The 17,356-nt window shown below is 37.2% G+C and overlaps 5 protein-coding genes across 5 annotated transcripts; 2 read left to right on the top strand and 3 right to left on the bottom strand.

The window, feature by feature from the left end:
- Nucleotides 1-2,792: 2,792 nt before the first annotated feature.
- P175DRAFT_0408518 (uncharacterized protein) lies at nucleotides 2,793-2,960 on the top strand (the record flags this gene model as incomplete). Its single annotated transcript, XM_040893037.1, has 1 exon — nucleotides 2,793-2,960. A coding segment is annotated over one exon (168 nt), but the record flags the coding sequence as incomplete, so codon positions are not given.
- A 5,303-nt stretch (nucleotides 2,961-8,263) lies between these two features.
- P175DRAFT_0483455 (S53 family peptidase) lies at nucleotides 8,264-10,936 on the top strand. The gene is made up of 8 exons (XM_040895535.1): nucleotides 8,264-8,520; nucleotides 8,582-8,588; nucleotides 8,648-8,911; nucleotides 8,989-9,462; nucleotides 9,522-9,639; nucleotides 9,693-9,783; nucleotides 9,842-10,476; nucleotides 10,534-10,936. Exons 1-8 carry the CDS (start codon nucleotides 8,310-8,312, stop codon nucleotides 10,750-10,752), a joined length of 2,019 nt encoding a protein of 672 aa, XP_040751118.1. The 5' UTR covers nucleotides 8,264-8,309; the 3' UTR covers nucleotides 10,753-10,936.
- Nucleotides 10,937-11,020: 84 nt separating this feature from the next.
- P175DRAFT_0559273 (alpha/beta hydrolase) lies at nucleotides 11,021-12,398 on the bottom strand (the record flags this gene model as incomplete). Its single annotated transcript, XM_040900906.1, has 5 exons — nucleotides 11,021-11,161; nucleotides 11,222-11,808; nucleotides 11,868-12,007; nucleotides 12,097-12,226; nucleotides 12,311-12,398. The coding sequence occupies 5 exons, from the start codon at nucleotides 12,396-12,398 to the stop codon at nucleotides 11,021-11,023; spliced, it is 1,086 nt and encodes a 361-aa protein (XP_040751117.1).
- A 425-nt stretch (nucleotides 12,399-12,823) lies between these two features.
- Nucleotides 12,824-14,169, bottom strand: P175DRAFT_0525251 (uncharacterized protein; the record flags this gene model as incomplete). Its single annotated transcript, XM_040899410.1, has 1 exon — nucleotides 12,824-14,169. A coding segment is annotated over one exon (1,346 nt), but the record flags the coding sequence as incomplete, so codon positions are not given.
- A 236-nt stretch (nucleotides 14,170-14,405) lies between these two features.
- P175DRAFT_0517923 (uncharacterized protein) lies at nucleotides 14,406-16,379 on the bottom strand. The gene has a single exon (XM_040899019.1). It carries the CDS (start codon nucleotides 16,331-16,333, stop codon nucleotides 14,636-14,638), a length of 1,698 nt encoding a protein of 565 aa, XP_040751115.1. The 5' UTR covers nucleotides 16,334-16,379; the 3' UTR covers nucleotides 14,406-14,635.
- Nucleotides 16,380-17,356: the final 977 nt, after the last annotated feature.

Below are 17,356 nucleotides of genomic sequence, written 5' to 3'. Positions count from 1 at the left end.
GAAGATTTCTTAGTACTACTAGGCTAGAGTAATAGGAACTAAATATTAGGTAAGAATAGAATATTTATAGCTAGTATTAATAATAGTAATTTTTTAATAACTAGAAATAATTAGTATATTTTTAAAAGTCTTAAGATAGAATAAGATTATAAAGTAATATATTTTAAAATTTAATTAAAATATTTTAGGTTAGGAAAGATATTAAAAAATTATTAAATATTTTTTCTTCTAGAGTAAGATAATTGTCATGGCATAGCTGTGTACCTATCTGGTTAGATTCTGCCCTAACTATCTGCCTCTACTCCTGTATTTAAGCTATGTTACCCCTGATCCTGTTATAACTCTTCAAACTATATCCTTATCCTGACTTGACCTCTATCTATTATACCTATATATAGATAGCTTGAATATATACTCTACTATTAGTTATACTTACTGCCTACCTGCTCCCTATAATATTATATAGCTCTTATTCTAGGTATAGCTACTACTAGTATATTAAAATAATCTAAACTACCCCTAATTATAAACTTAGTTAAGAAATTTATAAGCTATATTATTAATAACTTTACTACTTAGATTATTTATCTTAGATCCTATAATAAATATACTAATTCCCTAAAAAAGGAGATTTATACTCTCTAAAACTAAGTTAATAAAGCTAGCCTAGAGCTAGTTAAGAAGGAGGAAGTAGTACTATACTAGAAAAAAAAATTAAAAATAATCTAATAGAAATTAATTAAATCTAAATATATATTTACTATATTATAAATTATTACTATTTTTACTATACTTACTCCTATTACTATCCCTATTCCTATTAAATATACTTCCCTTACTAAAACTATAGTAGCTAATATAATAAGAGTATCTATACCTATTTCTACTAGCCCTCTTCCTAATATCTATCTTAGTAAGAAACTCCCTAATCTATAAGAGTTTAATAGTACTTATTCTAACCTCTACTACTTTATATAATAGATCTATAGTAAAATAAATACTAATCTAGACTATTTTCTAGCTACTAAAGCCTGACTAACCTATATAATAGGATATCTAACTAGAAAGGCTTATAAACTAATCCTACTTAAAATAAGACTTAATATTCTCTAGTTCCTAGACTATCCTAACCTACTTAACTATCTAGAAATAGTATTTAGAGACCCTAATTAAGTTTAAAATACTTAGAATTATCTCTATAATTAGAAATAAAGAAACTTAAACTTTAATACTTATTTTATAAAGTTTTATTATCTTGCTTTAGAAGAAAAAATACTTAATAACTTTTTAATATTCCTCCTAATCTAAAATATCTTAATTAAACTTTAAAATATATTACTTTATAACCCTACTTTATTCTAAGACTTTTAAGAATATACTAACTATCTTTAGTTACTAGAAAACTACTACTACTAATACTAGCTATAAGTATCCTATTCTTACCTAATATCTAGTTCCTACCACTCTAGCCTAGTAGTACTAAGGAATCTTCCTAGTTCTATCTTATCTAGTTACCTAGTTATACCCCCTGCACCTAGAAAAGATTTAGATATTATAGATCTATCCTATACCTGCTATATACTATACTCCCCTAGGGGAGAATAATATAAATATAAAGAATATTTTTACTATAGAGATAGAGTATATTATATAAAGAACTATTTCTTACTTAACTAATATTTTATATAAATCTAAGAGTAGATAAATATACTAGTATACTATTCTAGCCTAATCTTTACTATAGTATTACCTGCTCCCTATATTATAGCTTAGAATAACTACCTTGCTACTCTAAAAAAACCTAACTAACCATACTCCCCTAATACCCTATCTAACTTAAAAAATAGAGTCTACCTAGCTATAATTACTATCTAGTACTAGAACATGCGCAGAAGCCCTTACTACTAGATATATTACTCTATCTATCCTATACTATTACTAAATTAACTAACTCCCCTAATCCCTATTATATGCATGCTAACCTAATAATATGGTAGGTATAACTATACTAAAAAAACCTAAAAATATTAATTTATACTATAACTAATTCTAGAGCTAAAGAAGTTAGCTTTATAAATTACTAATAAATAAAAATATATAAACTAAAGACTATTCTATTCTTCTATCTAATATCCCTATCTAGTTTCTATAGCAAGAAGATAGAAAAGAATATAGTAATTTATTATATAAAGGCCAACCTATTATTAAATAATTACTATAATTAAAAATCTATCTTTTATATTACCTATCTTTCCTACTACCTAATTATCCTAGAACTAGCCTAGCTTATTATATATAATCTAAAGATATATTTCTCTAACTAAATAGCTATATTTAATAACTAATATTATTATAAATACTATAATATACCTCTCAAGCTTATTAAGGTAAGGGCCCTGATAGATATTCCCTAGAAGAATTAACTTAAGTAACTAAATTAATAAGAAAAATTACTAGAGTTAAAACTCCTTATATTTATAAAAATATACTAAATATCCCTAAAAGTACTAGCTATATATACCCACTATCTAGTATAGAAACTATATCAGATCTTATTAAATAAAGTTAATAAAGAATTAAAGTATAGAAATACTAGTCCTAAATTATTACTTATACTTTCCCTAGAATTATAAGATTTCTAAAATATATTTAATCCCTAAGAAGTAGAGAAGCTATTACTATATTAACTATATAATTATAATATTAAGATCTAAGAAGAAAAATAGCCCCTATTTAGTAAATTATACCTAATATTACAAGTATAATTAATTATTCTAAAGGAATAATTAAAAAAGAACCTAAAAAAAGATTTTATATATCCTAGCTTATCTCTAGCTACTTCTTCTATCTTATTTATTAATAAACCTAGAGATAGCCTCTGCCTATATATAAATTACCAAGAACTAAATATTATATTAGTTAAGGATTACTATTTATTACTCCTAATTAAAGAAACCCTAAATAACCTATAGAGAATATAATACTTCTTTAAGATTAATTTAATAGCTACTTTTAATAATATCTATATTAGGAAGAAGTTAGAGTACTTAATTACTTTTTAAATCTATTTTAGACTATATAAATCCCTAATTATACTATTTAGTCTAACTAGTGCCCTAGCTACTTTCTAATATTTTATAAATAATATCCTATAATAATATATAAATATATTTTATAATATATTCTTAAATAATATTCTAATCTATAATTATATAAAAAAAGAATATACTAAATATCTAAAGTAAATATTATAAATCCTAAAAAATAATAACCTATATATAAAGATATTTAAGTATAAATTTTACTAGCTAGAAATTAAATTTCTAAATATTATTATTAGAAGAAAAGGCACCTATATAAATCCTAAGAAAATCAAGACTATAGTAGATTAGAAGCTACCTAAAATAGTTATTAATATTAAGAATTTTATAAGATTTACTAGATTTTATTAATACTTTATTAAAGGATTCTTATAGATTTTTATGCCTGTTACTATCTTAAAAAAGAAAAGAACCCTATTCTTATAAACTTTAACTTATTAGATTACTTTTAAAATACTAAAAATAGAATTTATTAAGGAACTAATACTAAAATCCTTTAATTAGGATTAACTAGCTATTTTAGAAATTAATACCTTAAACTTTATATTTACTAGAGTATTATTATAATATAATAATAATAAAATTCTATACTTAGTAAGATTCTACTTAAAGAAAATAACTCTAATTAAGTATAATTATAAAATATATAATAAGGAGTTACTAGTAATTATTTATTATTTAAAAAAATAAATCCTAAAACTAAAAAAATACTAATATCTAATTAAAATTATAACTAACTATAGAAACCTAGAATATTTTATAATAATTAAGATATTAAACTAATAATAAGTCTAATAATCTAAATTCCTATCTTACTTTAATTTTATAATTAATTATTACCCAGGCAAGTATAAAATAAAACTAGATAACTTAATTAAGAGATTATAAGATTTCCTTAAGAAGAAGGATAAATACTTACTATATTAGAGTTAAATAATACTAAAAAAAAAAAACTTAGCAAGCTTCCTACCTAAATACTTAGAGAAGTTATAGAGCTAGTAGATACTATAATTAATCTAGCTCTAAGCTATTACTAGAAGGAAGTTAGTATACTTCTAGCTACCTAAGCCTAAAGAAGAAGAGACTATCCAGCTCCCTAAATAATTAAAAGAATACCTAGACAAGGATTATAAATAAGATCTAGCCCCTAATAATATTCTAGAAAGCCTAGAAAAGAGCTATAACTACTATCTACTAATTATATTATCTAAGTATATCTACTATTCTAGACTCCTATTTTACTATAATTAATTATACATCCCTAATATAGAAGAATTAAAGATAGAACTAATATATAAGTATTATAAGAGTATAGTTACTAACTATTAAGGTAAATTAAAGACTTATAAATTATTATTATAATTATACTACTAGTCTAGAATACTATAGTTTATAAAGTAATAAGTTTATAATTACTATACTTATAAATAATCTATACTTTATTAAAATAGATATTAAGAAATACTTTATTCCTTACTTATATTTAAGAATTCCTAGAAAGATATATCTATTAACTTTATTATATATCTATTTTATAACTTAAGCTTTAATACTATTATAGTAGTAATTAACTAGTTAATAAAGTTTTAATACTATATTCCCTGTAATAGTACCTATAATACTAAGGGAGTTACTTACTTATTTTAAAACTATATTTAGAAATTTTATAAATTCCTTAAATCTATTATATTTAATTAAGGACCCTAATTTATATTAGTATTTTAAATATATCTAAATTATATTTTAAAAATAAGATCTCTTCTATCTATTACTTACTACTCTAAGACTAATAAGTAAACTAAATATATAAATATTATTTTAAAATAATATTTATAAATCTATATTAATTACTTATAAGATAATTAGGCTAAATAGCTATTTATAGTAGAATTTACTACTAATAATACTAATTCCAAGACTACTAAATACTCCTTATTCTTTACTTTATATAATTTTAACCCTTATATAGGATTTAAGCTTATCCTGCCTAATTACTATCTATAAACTTATAATACTTACTAATTTACTCTAATTATAAAGTAGATATAGGAATATTATTATACTACTATAGTTATTACTTAAGCCTGCTATAAATACTATACTAACTAGAAATACTACTCTACTAAATATTATACTAAGAATTAATTAGTCTAATTAAATATTAAGAATATTATAATCCTATACCTCTAAAAGAAATTAGACTAGAAAAATCTAGATTTTTTCCCTATTAGAAGGGTTATTAACCCTTATACCTATAAACTAGACCTACCTAAGAGTATAAAAATATATCTAGTATTTTATATTAAATTATTATACCTAACTACTAAAAACCTACTACCTAGATAAGAGGAAATTAAACCCCTATATATTAAAGTTAATAATATTAAAGAATAGGAGATTAAAAAAATAATTAATTTCTACTAGAATTACTATAGCTAAGGTAGCTATTTATATTTAAAGTATACTATTAAGTAGGTTAAATACTCTACTATTATTAAAATTCCTACTAGCTACCTAAAGAATACTACTAAATATATTACTACTTATTATTACTACTACCCTAGAAAGCCTAAACCTTAGGAATACTTTGCTAGAGCTCAGCCTAAGAAAGGGGATACTATTATAATATAGCCATGTACCTATCTAGTTAGATTTTACCCTAATTATCTACCTTTACTCCTATATTTAAGCTATATTACCCCTAATCCTATTATAGCTCTTTAAGCTACATCCTCATCCTGACCTAACCCCTACCTATTGTACCTGTACGCAGATAGCCTGAATATACACCCTGCCATTAGCTACACCTACTGCCTGCCTGCTCCCCGTGACAATAATAGAATTCTATAAAATAAGTATTAAAGTCTAAGTTCCTTTATTTCTAATTATAGAGATAATTTTAAGTATTTTAAATTTAATTAGGGTCTCTAAATATTATTTCTAGATAATTAAGTAAGTTAGAATAGTCTAGAAACTAGAGAATATTAAATCTTATCTTAGATAGGATTAGTTTATAAGTCTTTCTAGTTAGATATCTTATTATATAGATTAGTTAGGCTTTAATAATTAAAAAATAATTTAGATTAATATCTATTTTATTATAGATTTATTATATAAAGTAATAAAAATTAAAATAAGTATTATTAAATTTTTATAAGTTAGGAAGTTTCTTACTAAGATAGGTATTAAAGAAAGGACTAGTAGAAATAAGTATAAATACTCTTATTATATTAATTATTATAGCTTTAGTAAGGGGAGTATATTTAATAGAAATAAAGATAGTAATAAGAATAAGTATAATAAAGATAATAATAATTTATAGTATAGTAAATATATACTTAAATTTAATTAATTTTTATTAAATTATTTCTAATTTTTCTTTCTAGTATAGTACTATTCCTTCCTTCTTAACTAGCTCTAGGCTAGCTTTATTAGCTTAATTTTAGAGAGTATAAATCTCCTTTTTTAAGGAATTAATATATCTATTACAGGACCTAAGGTAAATAATCTAGATAGTAAGATTATTAGTAATATAACTTATAAATTTCTTAATTAAATCTATAATTAGGGGTAGTTTAGATTATTTTAATATATTAGTAATAACTATACCTAGAGTAGGAACTATATAATATTATAGGGAGTAGGTAGGTAGTAAGTATAGCTAATAATAGAGTATATATTCAGGCTATCTATATATAGGTATAATAGGTAAGGGTTAGATTAGAATAAGAATATAGCTTGAAAAGCTATAATAGGATTAGGGGTAACATGGCTTAAATACAGGAGTAGAGGCAGATAGTTAGGGCAGAATCTAACCAGATAGGTACACGGCTACGCCGTGACATTTAGTAAATATAACCAGCACTATTATAAAGTAGTATCACTATAAAGAAGAAGATAGTAACACGTGACTACTCTATGTATTTAAGCCACCATTTCCTTCTAGATCTCCATGCTTCTTCCAAGCATCTCTCTATTTCCTAGTTAGACCAATTGAATCCATTTCGGTCAACTTTCTACCATCATAGTTTGACGACCTCTCATCATGATATCTATCTATCTATCTATCTATATATACGTCACACATCCGAGCAGACATAATATGATGGATAACAATAGAACCTGGTTTAGATACGCCACTACCAAATTTTAGCCATCGTGTAGTCTAACTGCATAGACAGGAGAGACTCGCCGGTGAAGTTGGTATCTAGTAAGAATAGCTACTTGAGCAGCAAGGACCTGGACCTGACCTGATAACTGGATCAATCTATGTGATGTAAGACTTTTTTGCCACGTACTCCATAAACACTACAGCTTGGATAGGATGATATCAAGGGTTCCAATACTATCACCCTCTCAATGGAAATTCGGCTATGATCCTGGCCAGAAAAAAACAGAGCCTGAGAATAAATAGTACTCTAGTAGGTAATATGGTTGTGTTTATTCAAAACTAATATCACTCTGGTATCTCGATAGTATACACATTTCTTTCCTCTGGAGTCAGTTATCACGAAGCTTTATCTAGGATAACCAAGGGTATATGCTTGTCTTCTGATACCTTTTGCCCGTATATCTTTGCAGACCCACTGTGACCTAATAACCGCCTACTTAGCTAGATATTGCCATTAATTAAAACAATTGATAAGCAGAGATTGGAGAAAAAATTACTTTTCGTAGTCGAGTTATGGCTTCGCAGGCATCGTTCACTCATATTCTAGCAAATACATCGGCCCAGTAGAGATTTCATGTACTGTAGGTAAACGAGCATTGGAAGATAGTAGGTATATTTGCCTGTTATAAGCGACGATAAGCTGGATATCGACAAGATACGCCATGTAACATCACGCCTTGGTGGCTTTGATAACTAATGCTTGGATGGCAGCCAAGTGGGTCAGACGGCGCGCCAGGAATAATAAGAGATCAATCAGATGCCCCTAGGAACGCCGCGTCTAGTGCTTGATACTATCTGAGGCATACTCATGAATTACCGGGTACTACCTTACGCTGCGAATTGCTGATGCTAATCAATTGCACCTTCCAATCTGGGGTTGGCCATGCGCGTGGAGTTAACTGACTTACACCAGGTGGGAGCCTGGATTGGTATAAAGGGCTGTTGGTTGCGCGACCTCGGGATTGTAATCCGTTTCCCTGGACTCGGGTCGATTTGTCCAGCTTAATACAAGATAAATTGATACAAATCCACCGGTCATGATTGTCTTGCGGGCTGCTGTGCTGTCCGCATTGGTAGTGCTGTCAGTCGCTGCTCCTGCGCACACACCAGCCAAACATGTACTTCACGAGAAGCGATCCCGCCCTTCTGCGGACTGGCTTAGGGGCGAGCGCATTGAGAGCTCGGCAATCCTACCGATGCGCATTGGCTTGTCCCAGTCAGACTTGCACAAGGGGCCCGGTTATCTCAGTACGTGTACCCCTGCATTTCCTGAGAATCAGTCTGCTTGATTATGCTAATCGTCTTCTAGGGGAGGTGTAAGTGGCTATACAGGCACCCATATGAAAGCCTTTCACACTAACTGTACAATCCGAAGAGCGGATCCTCGCTCCGAGAAATATGGTCAATATTTCTCCATGGATGAAGTTCATGATCTCTTTGCTCCTATCCAGGAACATGTCGATGCAATTAAGGACTGGCTGTACGAGTCTGGTATTGACAAGTCTCGTGTTGTGCATTCCGAGAACAAGGGCTGGTTAGCATTTGATGCTACGGTCGAGGAAGCCGAACAGCTATTCCTAACCACGTACTACGAGCACGAACATATGCAGAGTGATCGCGTCCGTGTTGGCTGTGATGAGTAAGTTACCCTTGGTTCCTAATGATCCTTTCGTAAGTTAGGCATGAAGATTTTGAGCTTCAGCTAATGCTAATTAGGTATCATCTCCCTGAGCACATTGCGCCGCACGTTGACTATATTACCCCTGGGGTCAAAATGACCCAGGCTGTTAAGCGCACTGTGAAAAAGGCAAAACGCAACAGCCAGTCTCGTGCTAGTCGTACATCTATGAAGACTGCACTCAAGTACGACGTCCCAGAGAACTGGTCTGCGCCGAAGGGAGTCCCTTCGGACCTTGCCCATTGCGGCTTCAATATGACCCCCCCGTGCATTCGGGCTTTGTATGATATTCCAATGCTAACGCACAAACCCAACCCAAACAATGCCCTCGGTCTATTTGAGCAGGGTGATTACTTTGCCAAGTCGGATCTAGACCTCTACTGGAACAACATCTACGATGAAGTACCACAGGGCACATATCCCACGCCCCAGCTCATCGACGGTGCCAACTACTCTGTGCCAGCGTACAGCTCATGGAACAGTGGCGAGTCAAATATCGACATAGAGATGACGTACTGATCCTTATTCATATCTTTTCTTTTTGTGGGACATTTACTAATCTTATAACTAGATTGTCCCTGATATACCCTCAGGAGGTGGTTTTATACCAGGTTGATGACCAGCTGTATGAACCCGCTGAAGTTGCTACCACCAACCTGTTCAACACTTTCCTTGATGCTTTGGATGGAGTACGTACCGTGTTATCTGCGTATCCTTCCCCTATTAACCGCTCGTCACTTAGTCCTACTGCACATACTCGGGCTATGGTGAAACGGGAGACGACCCAAGCATTGACCCTGTCTACCCTGATAACCGTGCAGGAGGCTACACAGGTAAACCATTAATGGATATAAAGGACGATAACTCGGACACTAACACGATATAAAATAGGAGAACTCCAGTGCGGTGTTTATAAGCCTACCAACGTGATCTCGGCATCCTACGGTCAGGCTGAAGCCGACCTCCCCATGAAATACGTTGAACGTCAGTGTAACGAGTTCTTGAAGCTTGCTATGCAGGGGGTAACTATTCTCTTCGCTTCTGGTGATTACGGTGTCGCCTCCTTCCACGGTGACGGTCCCAACGAAAACGGCTGCCTAGGGCCTAATGCCAATGTTTTCAACCCGCAATACCCATCCGGCTGCCCTTGGGTGACCTCCGTCGGCGGGGCCATGATATACAATGACCAAAGTGTCGCCGACCCAGAAAGCGTGATGCAAGTCAACCTCGGCGGTACAGCGGTTAATTTCTCCTCGGCTGGTGGCTTTTCAAATTACTTCACTCGACCTTGGTACCAAGAGTCTGCCGTGGAGGAATACTTCCGCATTGGTGACCCCGAGTACCCGTACTATTCGGGATTGAATGTGGATGTCAATACTACCACTGGATTGTACAACCGTATCGGGCGTGCTTTTCCTGATGTTGCTGCCAATGGGGCTTACTTCCCTTCGTTCTTGGATGGAGCACTGTACCATTTCTTTGGATCAAGTTTGGCAGCTCCGTTGTGGGCATCTGTTATTACTTTGGTATGCCGTCTCTTTTCTTCTCATAAATTTTTCCCCAAGTAAACTAACCTTAGGTAGATCAATGAAGATCGTCTTGCGGCTGGCAAGTCGACTGTTGGATTCTTAAACCCAGTGCTCTACGCCCACCCATACGTACTAAACGATATCACCAACGGTACTAATTTGGGCTGTGGCACTGAAGGATTCTCGGCAGTGAAAGGCTGGGATCCGGCTACTGGGCTGGGCACGCCTAACTTTCGGAAGTTGAAGGAATTGTTCATGCACCACATTCCTTAGGTTTTCTGGAAATGTGTAATATAATTTTCGGTGGCCAATTTTGCCATGATTTGACTGTCAAAGAGTAGGGCCAAGGTTGCGGGTATTTTGCGCAAAGTATTATAAGGCAGCGTGTTTCGTATGATATCAATCTGGTGCTCCTCAGTTCACAGACGGAAATTTAGAATACTGCCCATGATTTTACAGTATCTAATCTATTGTTATATCTGAACTATATAAAACCCGGCCTAGCAAATCTAACAATGCCATTAACCGTTGGTACATGACTTTATATGACTGATACTAGCCACTTCTTGATAGCTCTAGTAGATTCAAACTCGGAACGATCACCAAGCATTAAGTCTAGAACTGGAGCAACATGGCCTTCACCTACCGCCGTAACTACTTGAGTATTATGAGGGTTTGCCATCTGAGAACCATGTTAAGAGAATATTTCGGGTTTGGGGTTGTCCGTGCAATGAAAACCTACCGTTAGTTTCGTCGCAAATGCATTATGAGAATCAACCATGATATCATCCTCCCCAGATATAAGCAGAAGCTGCCGAGCGTTTATCCCAGTCCACCAGTCAAACGGCGCCCTTAGAGGTTCATTGTAGTTGTCCGATTCACTTGTACCTAGAAAGTAGGCCGCAGTGATGGTTGACGGAATAAGGGCAACGCAGTCCTTGTTTTTGTTTCGTTCAATGGAAGCCCACGTCTGGTCAAAGGTTACCCAAGGGCATATCATGAGAGCCCCAGATAGATGCCCTTCCAAGGAAAGACCACCAGTAATATCAGGGTGTGGGTGGGAGAGGTGTGACAGGATGCCTAAAACGAGGTTACCACCTGCAGAGTCCCCACCAAGCACTATGTTACTGAGAAGCTTGTTCTCTTTCTCAACCAGGTGTTGAAGCACATCCAGTCCTTCACGCAGCTGCGATGGATACTGTGCATGTGGCGCCAATGTGTATGATGGTACAAAGACAGCCAATTGTTTTCCACTGAGACAGACTGCGTCGACTATGTCATGGAGAAAGGTAAAGTAGGCAGGATGGGCAGGTGAATAGTAGTTCCCCCCTGAGATTTCCAATTAGCACCGGTATTCAAATGCGTAGGTTTGCAGTCCCAGGCCATACCATGGAACCAAATGAGAACCAATGGGGCATCCCGATTCCCAATCCAGTGTCCCTGCCCTTTGGTGCCCCAGGAGGATGTTTGTGGAATCATACGTCTCGACTTGGCGAATCGCTTATACGAGGCTGCCGTTGTGCTAAGCCTGCAGATAAACACGGTGGTCAATTCGGCATATATTCACATGGAAGCTTATATCGATTCTGTTGCTATTAGCAAGATAATTCTGCTTACTGTATTTGCCTCAACGTAAAACTTCTCGTGATCTTCCTGAGAACAGCGTGCATGACATGGGCTCGGTATGTCTTCGAGCCGCCCGCTCCACGAAATGGGAATGACAACGCTGCCGACGTTCCCACCGCCACTGGCCATGATAATTCGTATGTTTAGCAACTTCTTGGACTGGACTGCAATGCCATTGCCGTGTAAATCACAGGGGTCCACTTACAGACCGAAAGTAGCTTCCAGGCGAGGTCGAGGTGCTCCCCAGGCGTGAGCCTGGAGGGATAGGGTAAAACAGTCATATCGAGCGACATTTTATGATTTCAATGTCCTAGGCTTCATTGATGGTATCTCCGAAGGATTTATGGTCAACGCCATTCCTATAAAGCGCGCTGTGGCGAATCGCTTTATTAAAATATGGTTTACTGGCACCTTTTGGCTCCCTTTGGAACTTGTGGAAAACTGACTGAAAGACCTCTAAACTATTGACTGACCACGGTTGATACTGAGCGATTAAACTCGAGGATTGAAACTTAACCAAGCAACTTAACGGCAAATCCCCCTCTTGAATGCATCAATTCCTGTTAGATAATCAGCTGGTTTCACGAGAAAACTACTCTTCCACGCTCACATTTCTACTAAGATTGATTATACATGGGAAGAGCAGTTTTTGGGTTGCTTTAAAAGACAAAAAATCTTAGGAAATAGTAGGTAACGGGAATATTAAAGGGTAGAAATATTATGCACCGGCTCCCTCCTCTATAGTCATCGCCACAGCCGTATCTAGTGATTCTTTGCTTGGTGGCTCCCATATCAGGTCCCACTGGAACAGATTAGGCAATGTTAGATTGCATTGCCTGCAAAGGGCATAGTAATACGTTAGTAGGAATGGTGAGGCCAAGGATGGCATTAAATCCGACCAGTTCCAAATGATGTCTCTTGCACTTATAAGCCTCCAGATGTGCTTCAAATACCGTGATACAGTGACATTCTTATGTTCCCACATCAGCATCCCGGGAATTACCTCACGGTGTATTGCACCCCCAGAGGATGCATGTGGCGGTCTAATGACATCCTCTTTCAACCGGTGCGTGAATGCCAGGGCGAGCGATCCAGTGCCAGACCAGAGATGAATGCCACTTGTTGCCCGGGGATTGCTGTCAATTGTCACCAGTCTGTCTTCAGTCTGAACAAAGTCAAGACCTATTTGGCCATGTAATGGATATAGGTGGGCCGCGAGTTGCTCAACGTATTGATTGATTTTGAGATGGTGGCAGGGTTGAAAGTAAACGCAGGAGCTACCGTCAATTGTTTCCAATACAGGATATACTCCATGCACTTTCAGCGTCCCATGGTCAAAAAGACTGTAGGAACAATATCGATTCCCGTGTATCCATTCCTGGGCAATATACTGACAGTCTTCGCTGATGCCGATCGGGGGAATTCGATGGCCAGGTTTCAGGTGATAAACATTTGTGTTTGCCCGGCCGAAGACGGGTTTTACAGCCCATTCTTTCTGTGGGTTAAGGCTATAAACTTCATCCATGTTTTTGCAGACGTAGAATTCGGGGACATCGAGTCTAAATTGGCGCATCATCTTCGCATAATCCAATTTACTGTGTAGCCGTAAGAGAACTTCCCAAGGCGGAGCGTAGAGTTTATCCAGAATTTCTGGATCTCCTGATGCGGCCAAATAAAACTCCTCCTCGTGTATTGGTATAATATACGTTATCTGCCAGTTCTGGACGGCCTCTTTTACGTCTTGCACATATCCCAGAGGGTCTTTGCGCGGGGCGGACACCACTTTGCTTCCAGTAACCATCCTGGAGAACCAACAAATATGGAACTTCATAGGGTCAACGCAGTAGACACGACAGCCTGAGAGTGTGAACTGTCTGGCCAGGTCAAGCGACACCGGGAATCGACCGTTGGTAAGAAGGACATTCTGCGGATAATCGGGGTTATTCGGCTGTTTCTGTTCATCCTGGCGTCTATCTTCCTGCGACTTCTTCGAAGAGCTAGTCGGTCGTGATATCGCGTAATATCCACTGAGTTGGCGATAGAACGCCCGACGATGTTTCATTTCGTTTAAAGCGGGAAACAACATTCGAAGTTGGGGGTATCAGATAAAATGTGGAAGACAACGAACTCGCATCATAAACCCGCTATGCTGTCATTCTGCAAATACCCTAGAGTGAAGTCACTTGATCATCGACTGACATTCTTGGAACCGTGGTCGAGCTGTGGCTCTTTCTTGGTGGCTTGGTCAAGACCGGCTAGAGGTTCATATATATTTATAGTGTAGAGCATGAAAAGCGGTAGAAGAGATGAGGTACTCTGATTACTAGATTCTGAGACTATGAGAATCGCTATCTCAAAATCATAGCTGTTATAAAACATCTTTCAGTCATCGCGGGCCTTAATCCTCATGCAGCTACCCTCTATATGTCCTCACACACATCAATGCAGCGCGGATCCTTTAAGAAATATATCAAGGGATTGGCATTTGCGTATAAGATGGAGTAGCAATCATTTTATCACAGTACACTGTTTAGCCCAAGTGAACAGTTTGCCAAATTTTGAGGCATTCCATCATATCAACGGCGGCTTGAGATTCAGAGCGATCTGCCTGCACAACAATGGCAATCATGGCAGATGCATAGCAAAACCAGATTTTATTCTCTTTCAAAAAGTCGAGGTCCTGTTGGTTAACTCCACTTCGTTGGGTCCACTCATGCCATCGATCAAGCACTGAAGTGATACATTGGGCCGCTTCTTGGTCAACCACCATCAGGTACAGAACAGCCTTCACCAAATCGTCTAAAGTGTAGTTGTCAGGAATATGATTCGTTTTGATGAGGTAGAGTCTGTTTTTCTCTGCGACAACTGCATTTACCAGGGGTTGTGAATTCAGAGCAGCGATAATCCGTCGGTCCTCATACTCCTTGCGTGCTTTCATCAGCCGCAGACTCTCATTATGAAAGGATTGAGTCTCGGCCACTAAACGTTGCCGTCTAGCCTCTTCAGCCTGGGCCGGGGGCATACGACTCTCCAACGCACGCTGCTTCTGGCCGTCGAGAAACCTTTGATGCCGTTCGAGTGGATCAACCTCAAAATTCGGAGGCGGTTCGGTGAACGGGGGAATCTCATCCTCGCTCAAAAGACCCAAGACCACCATAATTCCCCCCGGAATCGAACCCTTCGCAAACCCCATGATATCGGTAGGTATAGATACGTTCCAAAGGCCCGAGTCGCTTTTCTGACTCAACGCAGATGCTACCATGCCAAACCATTGCACATCGGGCCTGCCCACATTCCAAAGAACCTCAGTTTCCCCGGTCGGAATCCCTGCATGTTCAAAGTACACGCTGTGGACGTAGCCTTCGACCGCGTGGAATCGGATGCCATCACTCAGGGACCGGTTGCTACCAGACTTGTGCCTTTCCTGTATTTGCGCCAGCAACGTTGGGGGTGGATGCCCGTTTCCAGAATGCGCTTCAGAGCCAAGCCCAGTTGACTTCCTGCTGAGCCCCGGTGACTTTTCCGGAGTCACATCGCCCTTATATATCGGGAGGATATGCTGCGTATCGACATCTTCCTCCCATATTGGTCGTACTAGTCGCATCCAGAACGGGGGCAGATTGTTCATGTTACGCCGGTCCCATGCACTTTTCCAGAAAACCGCAAGTCTTAGGATTCCATCTCCATCGTAGGGGGGAGCAAGTCTGAGGACAGGAGATCCGTCCACCGGTGCCCGTAGGAGCGTCGTGCCTGTAGGGGTCCATAGGCCGATGGACTTGAGAACTTTCCACCCCTTGGCGTCTGGAACGGCACCGCGATCTAAAAGAAACGCCACAAGCTCCTCGAAACTAATCTCTGCCGGTGGAACCCGTAGCTCTTCTTTGTACTGGCATCTATACATGGTACGGCCAGTCAAGATTTGATTCCAAGAGAAGATGGCCCAGGTGCCTCCGGGTAGAGATATTTGGTGAGGATTAAGCGTCCAGTACGCAGGGTCCAGTTCTCGATCGAGTGGAGCGATTCTGCGCCGGGGGATCTCCACTTCAACAATCCCGGACATCAAGCTCCCGCGAGCGATGGCAGTATCGCCTAAGCCATTGGCTTTGAGAACACGCTGGATAGACCGGAGCGCTATAATGGAGCGCATACACGTGTAGAATATCGGAAGAACCCCGAGGACCGCCAGGGGGACTCCCACGTAGGTGATCACGTCCGGTGCACTGACCATGGAGTCGAATCATACATGAACTGCTAGAATCAGAGCTGGATTTTGCGACAATCGGAATCAAAAGATGTTCTCTAATTCAAGGCGATGTTGCAAAACCCCCAGACGCGCGGTCAGCTGACCAATCCACTCGGGCGCCTAGATAGTCATCCTCCAAGGCGCACACAGGCTGAATTAGCGTGTATGTTGTTTTGCTTTTCGAACCTTCAATTTGAGTGACTGAATAAAATATATATATAGTTCCGATGAGGTGCACAGAGGATATACATGGATGTTGTAGAGCACTTGGAGCTCTAATTCATCTAGTTGTCTCCTGGGGTTTCATGATGATTTTACAGTAGCCCGTAACAATATATATTGGAACCACAAGGCAACTGACCATGGCTCCCAAGCCCAAGGCTAAACTAAACAAAGCAACGTAATACTTACCTAGAGAAAGATCATAAACAAAATATTTACTCTCTAGATGGAGTACTAATCCAAAAAATCCCTGTTGGTGATTTAACTAATTATAGAGTATACAGAAAAGCATGGGGAACAAGGTTCTTCCGATCCTGGGGACGAACTAGATATATCCAGACAAACAGAGCAAACACTGCCATATAAGGCTTAGCTCCAGGAAGCATTCTTCGGCCACAAATTAATATGGAATTAATTAATTATTTTCCTCAGGACTCCGTAATGAACTGCAGCTACTAACTAACATACATTGTTACTCTGTACTCTGTATGGAGTATATTAATCTCTATTAATAGTCCATAGTGCTGCCATATTCCGAGGAGGCATTCCATTCGTTTTGATCTTCTCCCGAAGCTCCCATGCAACTTTATTCCACAATCAGATTTCCCTAGACGCCTACCGCCAGACAAGAGCCCCCCAAATCTTCCCTTTCTTCCGATTCATGCTGGGTTGGGCTTTAGAGCAGGATTTCACTGCAGTAGTGTATCTTTCTGTCATTTATTGATGAGCGTTGAAAAAACAACCGTGTGAATTCAGTAGTTAGTGGTCCAAGGGTCTACGAACCCG

This window comes from Aspergillus ochraceoroseus (genome assembly GCF_002846915.1).
Source record: "Aspergillus ochraceoroseus IBT 24754 chromosome Unknown P175scaffold_6, whole genome shotgun sequence".
Lineage (NCBI taxonomy): Eukaryota > Fungi > Ascomycota > Eurotiomycetes > Eurotiales > Aspergillaceae > Aspergillus > Aspergillus ochraceoroseus.
The sequence above is the reverse complement of the archived record's forward strand: the minus strand, read 5'-3'. Positions and strand labels throughout refer to the sequence as shown.